Source organism: Sminthopsis crassicaudata, chromosome X, assembly GCF_048593235.1.
Source record: "Sminthopsis crassicaudata isolate SCR6 chromosome X, ASM4859323v1, whole genome shotgun sequence".
NCBI classification, from domain to species: domain Eukaryota; kingdom Metazoa; phylum Chordata; class Mammalia; order Dasyuromorphia; family Dasyuridae; genus Sminthopsis; species Sminthopsis crassicaudata.
In genome coordinates, this window is record NC_133623.1 from 56,962,341 (window position 1) to 56,975,535 (window position 13,195).

At 48.9% G+C, this 13,195-nt stretch overlaps 1 protein-coding gene across 4 annotated transcripts in view; it reads right to left on the minus strand.

Annotated features, from left to right (window-relative positions):
• The window catches only part of LOC141548205 (cation channel sperm-associated auxiliary subunit gamma-like), a 29,878-nt gene extending 17,040 nt beyond the window's left edge, over positions 1-12,838 (minus strand). For 3 of the 4 annotated variants that reach the window (XM_074276903.1, XM_074276904.1, XM_074276905.1), the window contains exons 1-21: positions 12,736-12,837; positions 12,083-12,438; positions 11,536-11,589; positions 10,639-10,783; positions 9,807-9,933; positions 9,338-9,407; positions 9,033-9,188; positions 7,966-8,131; positions 7,095-7,232; positions 6,607-6,666; positions 5,898-6,080; positions 5,561-5,690; positions 4,775-4,886; positions 4,374-4,532; positions 4,142-4,260; positions 3,271-3,478; positions 3,099-3,161; positions 1,608-1,788; positions 1,359-1,477; positions 771-851; positions 483-539 (exon numbers count right to left, since the gene is read on the minus strand). In XM_074276903.1, the coding sequence (XP_074133004.1) occupies positions 483-539; positions 771-851; positions 1,359-1,477; positions 1,608-1,788; positions 3,099-3,161; positions 3,271-3,478; positions 4,142-4,260; positions 4,374-4,532; positions 4,775-4,886; positions 5,561-5,690; positions 5,898-6,080; positions 6,607-6,666; positions 7,095-7,232; positions 7,966-8,131; positions 9,033-9,188; positions 9,338-9,407; positions 9,807-9,933; positions 10,639-10,783; positions 11,536-11,589; positions 12,083-12,289 (2,535 nt within the window). In that variant the 5' untranslated portion in view covers positions 12,290-12,438; positions 12,736-12,837. Of the gene's footprint in view, positions 1-482; positions 540-770; positions 852-1,358; positions 1,478-1,607; positions 1,789-3,098; positions 3,162-3,270; positions 3,479-4,141; positions 4,261-4,373; positions 4,533-4,774; positions 4,887-5,560; positions 5,691-5,897; positions 6,081-6,606; positions 6,667-7,094; positions 7,233-7,965; positions 8,132-9,032; positions 9,189-9,337; positions 9,408-9,806; positions 9,934-10,638; positions 10,784-11,535; positions 11,590-12,082; positions 12,439-12,735 lie in introns of all 4 variants that reach the window. The other variant, XM_074276902.1, reaches the window with a different exon arrangement.
• Between the last annotated feature and the right edge of the window lie 357 nt (positions 12,839-13,195).

Here is a 13,195-nt window from a genome sequence, read left to right on the forward strand (position 1 = left end):
AACAGCAAATTCATCCATTGCTCCCAATTCCCACTATCCTTTCTGGCCAAGCCACGAGGAAGCAGGAACATGTCATGTCCTTTCTCCCAGGGAATCCCCCAGAGCACCCCCTTCACTGGGAGCAAACCTTCCTGGTTGGAGCTGATTCTAGTTGGCCTCTACCCACTAAAATGTAGAGCTGAAGGAGAAAGGGGAATGGCCCTGTGCCAGGACTTCTAAGATCCTTCCTCCTCATTCTCTAAGCTGAAGAATAGAGAGAACATTTTATCCACTTGAGACCTCCCAAAGGGCAAGGACCACTGCATGCTTTTTGCCATTCCCACATGGGGGGTTGGGTGGGAAAAGGTGGAAGGAGTCAGTTTTGAGTGAGCAGGAGAATTAACTTTTCACCCTCCCCATCCTTGGGAAGACCAGAACCCAGACTGTAGAGTGTCTCCCCTCCCTAAGAGTCTGACAGACCCCCATGATTTGTCCTTTGTTACCAGAATATAATATCCAAATCGGGTTCTTCGGAAGCACTTCCCAGCTGAGTCAATTATCTGTAAAAAGGATTACTACTCAGTGCTGGCAGCCAGCTACTCCTAACCCTACTTTTACTGTAATCTACTTTCTGCTTCTCCTATTAGCATCAGGGGTAGAGAGCAGGAAAGCAAGCTGACTCCCAGCCTAGGCCAAGGACTTCAACTGCAGCCTCCAATTTGCCAACCCTATCATTGAGCCATCTTCCCACCCAATAGTAGCTTCTTCCTCCATCCCTCCCTATCTCTCACCTTCAAGTGTACAGCTGTTTTCATCAAGTTGTGTCCACTGATACTTTGATTGAAGCATGTACGTTTGTCCTTGACAATTACCTAGTCAGGTTGAAGGGAAGGTGCTAAGGTTCTGGAGGACTCCTCCCTATCTCCCCCTCAGTCCTCTCCAGGAGAGTTGAGGGGAGGACGGGGTTGACCCTGTCCTGAGGCCATAAGGCCCATCCTAGCTAGATTACTAGTTACTAGTTACTCAGTTACAATCAGTCTATGTGATTCTGTGGCTGTTTGTCTTGTGCACCTATCCTGTATAAAATGTCCTCGAGGGAAGAAAGACAAATGCGTTGTTGAGGGACGGTATCCCGGGTCTAGTACAGTGCCTGTTTTGTAGAGGACACCTAATAAATCCTTTTGGTGTGCAGTGGGGCCTTGAGGCACGCTACTGGCTAAAGAGCCTTGAGGCTTAGAACTGAGACTGTAACCTCACAGTCACTTCATCTGGTACCTAAGATGTTAATTCCTTCTTGCCCAAGAATCCAGGTAAATTGAACTGTAGCTAGAATACATTCACGTAGGAATACACATGTGCACATGGTCTTCCCCCCTCACCTCAAATAAGAGGGCATTTCGATTAATAAAAGGCTTCACTTGCACATCTGCTGACACACAATCAGGGTGAGCTACTACCACAGCTTGTCGCACATGTGACTTTTCTACCAGGTTGCTGTCTGCAGGAGGGGAGGAAGGAGACAAAGGTGGGCCAGCAGCTCAGAGTTTCTCCTCCCAGCTCCCTGACTGGCTGCTCCATCATCTTTCCCCCAACCCACCAGCCCTTGAGGTTCCCATAGACCCGCCCACTTTTCCAGGAAGATTTCCGAATGAAGAGACAATAGCTGAAACGGTATTCATCCCCCTTGTCCAAGTAGATGTATTTGGGCAGCCCGGTTTTCTTCACATTATAAAGCTTTTCATAGCCATCCATGTCAATTTGTATGCCATATAGATTCTGAAAGTTACTGGCTCTGTAGAAATAGAAAGCCTGCCAAGACCAGGGAGGGATCATCAGGCTTTGGGCACCTCCTGAAAATCCCAGCAGTCCCCATAGTGCCAAGGATCCCAGAAAGAAATGGAAAGGAAGTCATAGACTCAAAGAGGAATCCTCTTCCAGGGTACCTCCTTCTCTACACTGCCCCACCCCAACCCCATGCAGCTTTGCTCAGCTCTTCTCCTGGAAAGCCCTAATTGGTAGAGAATTTTCCCTAAATCTGCCTCTCTTCATCTTCCCTATCTCTCTTCCCTTTTCCTCCAGACTATTCCCAGTTTTGCTCTCAGGGGTGAAGCAAAGTAAGTTAAATCCCTCTTTCACACAGCAACGCTCTCAACAAAATCTCAACATGATATCCAGTCACTCAGGCTCCATCTAAACCTTCTCTTGTCCAGACTGAGCATGGCCAGTTCCGTCTACAGATTCTCCCACAGCATGACCTCCAGTGCCCTCATCATCCTTCATGCCCTCCCCTAGACTATTAGCTTGCCAGTGGCCTTAAGGAAAAGGAGCAGCCAGATCAAACAGCTTCCCAGGTGTAATGGGACAGAAGCAGAGTACAAGTGCACCACCTGTCACCTCCTTGCTTCTCTCTTACTGGAGGAAAGATGGCATTGACATTCTGGGCTGGTACATCAGAAGGTGGAGATGTGTTGGGCTAGCAATCCACTAAGACCCCAACACCTTTTTTTTCCTCCAGGGTGTTGCCAAACCATCCCCAGCCTGTGCTTTGGACACTGACTTTTTGAGGCCAAGTGTTAAAACTGTACATCCTATCAGACTCATCCCTGTGCTCTTTTGCCCCAGATCTGTTTCATTCTAAACTTTCTCATCCTCTGTATAAGCTCTCTCTCCTTTCTGTCCCTTTCAGATTTAATGAGCATAGTATGCCTTGATCCAAATATTAACTAGCACTGAGCCAAGCCCATATCCTTGAGGCACTCCCCTAAGGACTCCTGATCCCACCCCAGCCTCAAACCATTAAGGACTTTGCTTTTGAGATCTTGCCATCCAATGAGTTAGTACTCCCTCTTGGCTATGGTATCCCCTGTCCCAGGTTCCAAAGCCCCAGGGCCCGTGGCACGCTGGCAGATGGTTTAACAATTAGATCTCCAGCTGTAGTATTTAGTTTTTTCCAAAGCATAATGCTCACCCTGAAAATCTAGCAACCAGCTCTCCTTCAATTCACTGCTGAGGAACCTCTGGCCCAGTCCCACAATTCCTGCTTATAAATTCCCCCAGCTTCCCTTCCATGCCCTGCAGCAGAATGCAGAAGGAGGAGGAAAAACCCCCTGCCCTTTTACCTTATGTTGCTTCTTATCCTTCCACCAGCGCCAGGTGGGGTCATGGACAGGATCAGCATAGGGCTAGAAAGGCAACCAAAAATGTTCTGGCAAGTGCTGGGGAAGGAAACCCCTTGAGTTTTCCAACTGCTTTCCAGCTATTTTGGACCTCCCCTCCTTCACCCAAGCATACCTTGTTATACTTGGCGTGCAGCCAGAGCAGGTGGTAGACAAGGCCCTGGTAGATGGCCAGGGAGGCTTTGTTGTGGAAGGCCAATTCAGTGCTTACATAGGGTGCCTTTGCATGATAGCGCTCCAGCCGTGTGAATTGTGGTATATTCGGCGAATACATTAGCTTCATTCTCTGGTATGGGCAGGGATTAATGAAGTTGATGGTTGGACTAGATACGATAGGGAAAGAAAGAGGTTTGATTGGCACCCTGTGCCAATGCGAGCAAGTCACCTCCCATCTCTTTTCATCCCCATATTATTTATCAGCCATCCCTCTAACTGTTCATCCATTTATCCATCTATTCCATCCATATGTTTGTATGTCAATTATCCATCTATTGATTTATTTACCCATGCATCTTTCCCTCCATCTCTTTGTCTATCCAACAGCAAATTATTTATCCTTTAATCCCCTGATATATTTATTCAGTACTCAGTAAAATGAAAATGATGACATAATACTCTATTCCCAAAAATTTATATCACAAGAACAAGGGAGATGAAAAGTTACATGGAAAAATAGCTATGAAACAAGATAGTAAAAATATGAAAGAAGATAAAGCATGAGAAGAAATAGGGACGGGAAGAATTACTAGCATGGAAAGAAATAGGGACAGGAAGCATTACTAGCATGAGAATAAATAGGGATGGGAAGCATTACTTTCACTGGTTAAGTCGCCAAAACCTTTATGGAAAAGTTGGCTTCTAAGCAATAGATCCAAAGCTCCTCGAGGTGGTTTTGCAAGGGGATCTTTGGATCTGACAAACTCCTTCATCCCCACTCTTAACCATTCTGTCATCCCTCAGCAGTACTTGGGCTCAGGCTCACTCACAATTGTTCAGACATTATAGTAGCCGTCTTACTGAGCAGCTGATACATCATGATTTCATCCAGTGGGACATTCCTTTTCTGTAGCTTCCCTTCTCCTTTCTTATTTATCTGGTAGACTAGCTGTGGGGGGAGATGTTTAAAGAGAGGAAAGGGTCATTTCAGCTCTGTGTGGATGGAGTCCTTCCTGAGTGGTCAGTCCTGTTTGGAAAGTCTGTGGTCTCTTTAAATCTTACCTGTTGCAGACCCAGACTGTCAAAGAAGATGCTGACTGAGGTCTCATTGGCTGTATACAGGTGTGAGTTCTTCATCTTGTTAAGGTTGAAAACAATCTTCCAGCCACTTGATGGGTACAGACGACGTATCTCGAAGCTGGTTTCAAAAATCAACCAGATCTGGGGGGCCGAGAGTGCAGTAGACAAGGAGGAAGAAGTGAGGAAGGACAGGAGCTTGAGGGCCCAGGCCAGATTCTGGGGTGGAGAGGCAGGAAGGAAGGTGACCAGGCTAAGAGAAATAGGAGCATTGAAGACCATCCAAAGAATGGGGAGCTTTCAGGGACAGGCCTTGTATTTAGGAGGGAGCAGAGACTAGGGAAGCAGAAGCCAGGGAGTGGTTGGGCCAACCTTCTGTTCCCCACCTCCTCATTCTCAGTGATGAGGATCACTTCTCCATGGTAGGAGCTGGTCACGTACTTTACTGTAGACTCCTTGGGGAATTTGGAAATGTAAATGTAATCTGTAGTGTCATAGCTGTGGGCGAACAAGAAGGGAACCCAGACTTGGTCAAGGGCATTTGAGGGGAGCAGAGCCCAAAGAACTCAGCTTTTCTCTGCTTGTTCCCCCTTGCTCTCCGCCCTTTACACCCTCAAATCCCTGGGGTATAGATTCAAGGATTCATAGGGCCCAATGTCCCTACTAGGCAGATGGTGAAATAAAAGGGCTGGAATCACATAATGAGTCAGAGGCTAGAACTTGAACTCAGGGCCGCTTTTGCTCTAGCCCACAGTCTCAGTGCCCTTGGGAGCAGAGTTGAGATTTAGTTTTAGATTTTTAGGTGCTTAAAAAATATCTTTTTTGATATCCTCACAACCACCCCAGGAGGCAGATGGTGTTATTGTTCCTATCTTACAGATGAAGAAACTGAGTGTGAGGGATTTGCCCAAGGTCACATAGGGCCACAATGCATAAGACTGGATTAAATCCTGTCTCTTCCTTACTGTACACTCATTACTCCACCTTCTTCCATCACCACAATATCTAGTCACTAGGATTTCTTGGGGCATTGTGGGCAAGAGGAGGTCTGTAGCCAGTTCTCAAGGGAAGGAGAATAGAGGAAGAGGTTTCTGTCTCCCAAAGCTCAGGGAATCCCAGTTGTGTACATGGTTACTGGCCTGGATGCCCCCAATTTTCCCCTTTGCCCTCACCTCTGCAGAATAGCGTTGCCCCAAATGAACAGCAGGTGGGAGAAAGGATTGTAGTATAGACCTTTGGGCACCAGGGGGTGGGTAGTGTACTTCTCCATGCCCAGCAGCATCACAAAATCCATGTTGTTACCTTCCCAGGGAGCCAACACCACTGTAGTGAACGCCCCCAGTTCACACCATCCCTCCCTTCACTCAGCATCTCAACCCCAGCTTTTAAATTCTCTAGTCCCCAGTAGTCCAGCCTTTGATCAGCCCAACACAGCCCTCTCTCCCTGCCCAGATTTCCCCAGGTATCTGGCCTTTAGTTCCCTGCAAGCTCCCAGGTCCCTTTACTTACTCAAGGGGATATAACGGGGTATGGTAAAGAGCAAATTGATTGAATCTACGTTGGAGCCTTTAGGTAGTACCATGTACTCAAAAATCTTGAATGTTGCCTGGTTGCTTTGGCCCATCTCCATGAGAAGAAAGAAACTGTTTTCCTCTGTGTCATACGTCACCCAGTGGAGCCTGCACACTGGGGCTGCAGGGAGGTGTCCAGTGTAGCTATGGCCTGATGCTGTCCACTGGAGACCACTGGCACCTCCCGGAAAAGACCCAGAACCACTTTGTGCAATGACACCTCCCCCAGGGATTCAGAATCTGCCCTGTGAACCCAAGTAGTCTCTCTGATCTCCCCTCCCTAAGCTATAAGCATTCCAGAGAGCTTAGGGCCTTCCTGGGAGGAGAGCCTTTCTAGGATCTTAAGGCACCCTGAGGTTCAGAAACTGGAGAGGACATTAGAAGTTATTGAGCCCAACACCCTCCTTTTGCAGAGGAGGGAACTGAAGCCCAAGGAAGGGGAAGGTGGCCTTTTCAGAGTCACAAAGCTAGTCACTGGTAGAGCTAGAATGGACCAAGTTTAACACTCCCTTTCCACCGTTTTGTACTACCTCTCCCGCCCCGGCCTTCAATACTACCCCGGGGGCCTCCTACCCCTTCCACAAGCCCATTGGGGAGATGGGGAGGATGGGTAGCTTCCCACAGGCTGTCCCAGGTAAACACCAAACCTTTGAATATATCACATATGGAACTCGAGACAGGCAACTGCTTAAAGGTCACTATGGCATCTGGGTAGGAGGAAGAAGTGGGGCATGAGAACAGGGGGCCAGCATTAAGGCAGAGCAAGTTCCCCCATACTCCCTTGCCTTAAGAATGGCCCAGGATGAGCAGCCTATAATCCCTGAAAGAGGGGAATCCACAAACACACTACACCCAAGATGAGTTTTTGGAGAGGGCCAGGAGGACTTCTCAGAAGCATGTGCCATTTATGTCCCTGGTCTCAAACTATTGCTTTCCATTCCTTCTTTGGGCATCACTGATGAATTCTAGATCCCCAGCCTTCTATGAACCTCATAGTGAGTCCTCCATTATTTCCCCCACACAATGGGATTTAACCCGATTCCTTTTCAAGAATTGGATTAGATGCCACATCCCCACCCCATTATTACAGAGGCTGGGAGTCCCTTTTCAGAGAAAGGAAGCTGAGGGAGGCTACCTGTGATGGTTCCAAAGTGGAAGATGCCCTCTTCATTGCCCCCAGCCAAGGCCACAATGTACTCAGAGCCATTGCTGTGGCATTCCACAGGACAAAGTTTCTTGATACACCGTTTGTTCAAAACTCTGACCCAACTGTCTGGGGAGAGAGAAAGCCTTTCTCAGGGATGGCAGTCTCTCCCTTCCCACCTCCAAGATAGGAATACCCCTTCCCCATTTTCCCAAAGAGAAACCGAGTTCCAGAAACTTCTAAGGACCATGTGAGAATGGCTTAACTTCTTTCAGGAAGCCTCCATCAGCTACTGAACCAGCCACCTGTCCCCCACCTCACCTGGGTTCTGCTCTGCTCTCCTATGTATAGGATCATTTTCTCTGCTTGGATCATGACTCTGCTATGGGCTCTATGACAAAGGAGGGACCTGGACCTTGTGGAAACTCTGGACAGGGGGGAAGAGTTTCCTGAGCAGTCGGATGAGCTTTCCTATCAACTGGGATGAGGTTACAGAGAGGCAAGCCTTTGGGGCTCCTCCTCATGGAGAGAGTGGGCATGCCCACGGGCCATACCCTGTCTTCTCCTTAGGGGGCCCCCTGACATGCTCACTCCCTGCAAGAAAGAGCAGCCATCAGACAGTCCCACTGCTACAAACTGGTCTGCAAGCTGCCTGAATCATTCTTCCCTCCATCACCCCAGCTGGCTTTTCCTCAGCATCTAGTCCATAGGTCTGCATCCTGTGGTGTCTGAAAAATTATTCTCCTTTGTACTGGAATCAGACCCCAGGCTCAGAGAAGCTAGTCTGCCTCAGGGTGGGGATGGGGAAGAGGCCAGTGCCCAATCCCTACTCTCACAGTGTTTCCCCTCCCCAGCTTCTTACTAGTTGCTTTTCCAGGTAAGTGGGAGTAGTTGCCAGTAAAATAGTAGACAAGTTGGTTCTGTCTGATGAAGAGGACACTTTCAGTGGAGATGGCATCAAAGATCGAGGCCGTGAACTCGTCCTGAGGGCATTGAAGAGTACCCAGCCAGCAGCTATCGATGTTCAGCTGAGCCCGTCAGTGCAGGAATGGAGGTTCACAGGATGGAGAGCAGGGAGATGAATTAAGAGGTCATTTAGGTCACCAACGTCCCCTCCTTTTAAAGAGGTGAATTGTTAGGATTCTTACAAGGTGCTAAGTCACTGGAATGGATAGAGACAAGAATTATCTAATTTAGCATGGTTCAATATGATTGATCTGACCCTACAAGGAGATGTTATGGGCCAGAACTTGAAACAAGGTACTGAGTGGAATTGAGGAGACAATGGTTAAATCTAGTTTAGCATTGATTTAATCCTACAACAAATAATGGTTTCCTAGTGATTTAACGATTGGTGTGTACTCAGTGTATAGCACATAATAAGAAGCTCTCAGGGCCAAGGAGGACTTTGGGAGATTCAGAGTCAGGATTCATTCAAGGAGATTCACAAGTCAGACAGAATGAAGGAGGACAGAGAAGTAGTGGCAGGCTGTCCTGAAGGAGATACGACTTTGAAGACAATAAAGGATTTGGACTCCTGGCTGCATTTGGGATTATTGAATTTAACTGAAATGAAGGCTGTTTCCAGAAACTCCCCCAAGAAACCTGCTGTCAGAGAACGATGACAATTTAGAGAAAAGAGCATTACCGTGAGAAGAAAGAGACTTGGCCAACTAAGAGTCAGAATGGAGCCTAGAACCCAGGTCCTTCTCTACCTCCTCCCCCTTACTTCCCCACCTCATACCTTGATGTCTCTTTGGCAGAGGGATGGGGCTAGGTGTGCCCCTTGGCTTGGATGAGACCTTGTAACACTCCAGTCTTGGGGATCAACATGTCCTTCCACCCTTCCCTTCCCTTCTCAAGTCCAGAGAATGTCCATTCTTGCCCACCCTCCATCGACCCAGTCAGTTGCCATTCAGCCTCCCTCACCTCCACCAGGGAGAAGTCCTTGAAGCTAGAGTCAGAGATGAGAACCATCTTCTCATGTGGAATGCCCCCAAGGATTAGCACAGGAGCCTGGTCCACTGTAGCCCAGAGAGGCCTAGATGGTGCATTAAGGAAGTGTCTGTGCATTATGGGACTGACCTGAGGGGAGAGGCCCAAGAGAAACAATGGAAGACTAGTCTAGCTTCCCCCATCCCAGCCATGAGACTCAGTTAAGAGGATCACTTCCCTCCTTCCCTCCTTAGGCCCCTAAGCCTTTCTCCTGTCCCCTTCCCCCTATTTTCTCTCACCTCATGTCCCAGGGAAAAAATCAGTTTGTCCTTCTCTTTTTTCAGAAACCCATTGATATTTATCATGAACCTGCAAAGAGAGAGGGAATAGCCTTCTAGCCACTTGCCAGAGTCAAATCAGACTTCTCACCCAATCCCCTAACTTGATGCCCAGATAAGCCCACCTCCAGCCTCAGGTCACTGAATCTGAACAGGAGGTAACTTGACAAGAACTGAGTTTGAAGTCAGGGGACTTGGGTTCAAGTCCTACCTTGGACAAGACGTTGTCACCAATTTTCTCCTCTGTAAAATAGGCTTGGGAGAGTAGATCGGGGTGGGTGATCTCCAGGGTCACTTTTGGGTTTGGACATTGTTTGCTTCCTGAGTTTAGTCCTCTGTCCACAAACCCGATCCCGACAGCTCTACTATCTGAAAGCTCTGCCTTCTACCATCCCCTGCTCCCCACAAAGATGCCTGAGACTCAACCTACTTGCCATTTCCAATGATCTCCCCTTGGTTGTTGCTGGAGATTTCAACTTCCATCATGACACTGCCATTCTTCATGGGCATTGGGGTGTACCAATTCACATAACATATGGTATAAGGTCCACATTGTGCTATGAAGTGGGAAATGAAATGAGGTAGACGCAAGCTTCGGATCTATCCTCAGTTAGCCAGCACTGCCTCACCTTCCCTTCTTACCAGAACTCTACCAAGGGATTGAGCCCTTAATGTAGGGCACCACACTCCATAGTAAGCTATGTTTCCTCCCTCTCTCCTATATCAGCTGGGAAGCCCAAGAAGCATCATCTTAGTCTAACTGGCTAAGCTTTCCCTATCTTGCCCAAATACAACTGCAACCCAGGTGCAAGCAGCTGGCACAAAACCAGCTGAGGGCAAAGGGGAATGCTCAAGGTGATCAGCAAGTGTGGGGGGCAGCTAGATGGTGAAGAGGATAGAGCACCAGCCCTGAATTCAGGAGGACCGGGGTTCAAATCTGGTCTCAGACACTTAAAGCTTCCTAACTGTGTGACCCTGGGCAAGTCACTTTACCCCAGCCTGGGGAGGGGGGGGAGCAAGCATGGGATCCCAAGGTCTTTGTGACCTGTAGCTCAGCTCTTTTCTAGGATCAGGGGCCTAGGTGAGTGTCCAGGGAGCTCTACCTCTCAAGGCCTGGGATGCAGGTTTACCCATGCCCCAAGTGCTAAACTGACCAAGGACAGATCTATTCATCCTTTCCAACTTTTTGGCGGCTCCCTTCTCCAAGATATTGTCCTTTCTGACCCCTGGTGCCCAGCTCATTGTTAGTAGAGGACCCTCACCCTTTGTTTGAAATGCTGCTCCCTCCATCTGGATTTGTAGCCTTTCTGACCTCCATCTCCGGAAATTCACAGGGGCATAGAAGGTGACCAGCACAATAGGGACCAGGCCCCTAAGGTAACCCCCACGGACAAAGGCTTCTGGATTCTGAGAGGGCCAAAGTGGGAGTGACATTGCTCTATGGGGTATGGCCAGACCCTTCTGCCCCACTCACCTGAGCCCTGGTCTTAGGAACCCTACCCCTCTGGAGGGGGATGAGTTAGGGAACAGAACTCTGCCAGGCAAGAACCTAGGCACAAATATTAACTTCATTGCTGGAAGCTGGAGAAAAGAGTACCCTCTGGGCCAGTCAAGGCACCAGCACCATCTCTGAAGGTTAGGGGGGCCCTCCAGGACCTACTTTTCCTCCTGGGATTCCCTGCCTTCCCTTCCCCTCAAGGCCTCCTTCTCAACAGGAGTCCTGCTGCACAGCCAGCCTCCTAGGACAGCCCACACAGGAACTGGCCTCTAGGGATGAGTTCCTTCTCTGCCAGACAAAACAACTTTCCCCTTCCTCAGCCTCCAGGAAATCTTCCAAGGACTCTCCAGTTCAGGAGAGGGCTGAGGAATAGAACATGGAAATTGGTTGGGCTGGAGGAGCAGGGATGCCAGTGTCCAGACACTTCTTTGGTAGGCTGGGGAGCCTATGTAGGCAAAGATGTTGGGGGCAGGAGAACAAGGTCTATTGGGTAGGTCCCCCAAAGAGGTTTGGGTGACATAGAGGCCACCCCTCCCAAGAGCGTTCCCCACCCATCAGAACCTTCACTGATCCAGCTCCAGGATTTCCCCCTCTACCTACCCTGTTTCTGTGGGCCCACCTTGTTCCAATTCTCCCTCCTCCTTTTCCACCCCTCCCTTACCTCTCCAGGGCAGGTGAAGTTAATCTTCATGTAGTAAGGGAATCCCACATACTTCTAAACATAAGCAATACATCCAGCTCAGGGCAGTCACCCTGAGCCACTCCCCTTGTTCTGCCATTCCCTCCTTTCCTTCCCACCTCCCTCCACAAACCCCAGGGCATGGGATATCCAAGGCTCTGGGACAGTGTCCTGAAGACATGAAGGGGCAGGAACCAAGGAAAGGATAAAAGAGTGACAAAAGAGACAAAGAACAGATCCAGTGAAGGGAAGACAGAGGGATAGATGGGAGGGAGGAAGGATGGGAGAAGAGATGAGACTGAGAGTTGGAAGGGACCTCCTCCAACCCCTCATTTCACAGGTGAAAAAAAGTAAGACTAAGAGAGTAAAAGTGCCTTGCTTCCCCTAGGAGAGGCCAGGGTTGGCAAGACCTGAGTCAAGTGGAAGAAGATTGAAGAGTCAGAGGTCATTTGGAAAGATGGAAAGGCAAAGTGGGATGAATGGGTGGCTAAAAGGATGGTGTGTGGAAGGGACAGAGGATATAGATTACCTCTTTGGAGTCCATGGGTGAATCCACTAGTTTACTGAAAAATTTGTTTATATTGGAAATTGGTTGCTGCAAGAAAAATTTTTCACTGCCCACTCCCAAGGTCTCGTACTTGTTGAGTACCACTTGCCATCTGCAGGTGTCTTCCATGTATGGCTGGACTAGCGGCGGCGATAGCAGCAGGAGCAACAGCATTAGTAGGGACCCCATTAGGATGGGGAGTCCAGAGCTGGGGAGCCCAGGCAGGGAGTCACAGGCGAAATCCAGGAAGAGGAAGGACACCCGCTGCTGCCCCTATGTCCTCTCCGCTTCCATGCACCGGAACGAGCGATTCTCCAAAAACGAAGGGGGCCAGACAACTATGAAATCATTAATTCCCCTTTTCACCCATGGGGAAACTGAGTCAATGGCAAAGACTTATTTGCTCCAGGCCACTCAAGGAGTCTCAAGGGGGAGGGTTCTCTCCGCCCTAGGAGTCACCTAAACCCCGCCCCTCCCTCCAGGCTTATTCCCTCTCTTCTCTCCCCATGGCTTCCACCTTCCTCTGATCCACTCCTCCGCCCAGTCCCATCCCAGGTATTGCTTCCTCTCATCCATTCCTCCAGTCTTCTTCCTCCCCCACACCCACCACGCCCCGCCAAGGGAACCAGACATACCCAGAAAGTCCAGATCCTTTTGTTTTCCTAGAGCCCTTCTGGTTGGCAGTTTCCGGCAGTCAGTCAAAGGGTTAAGTGGCTAACGGCTGGTCAGTGACCCTCTAAGGCACGTGGTTCTGAGCCCAGCTGAGATCTCCTGGTTGGAGTTCTCAGAAAAGTTCGGGACCTTCAGATGAAGCCGGTCCGTCAGGCTCTCTATCCCAGCCAGTTGCCTTGTTTTTCAGATGATCACGTTCAAGTTTTTCGTATTTCATACACGGTTAAAACTGGGATTGCATTGTGCTTCACCTGTATATTTTTAAAATAACTTTTTATTTTTCAAACTACATATCAAGATAGTTTTCAACATTCATCCCTGCAAAATCTTTTGTTCCAAATTTTTCTCCTTCCCTCCCACCCCTCCTCACCTAGTCAGCAAGGAATCTAATACAGGTTAAACACATGCAATTCTTCTAAACAG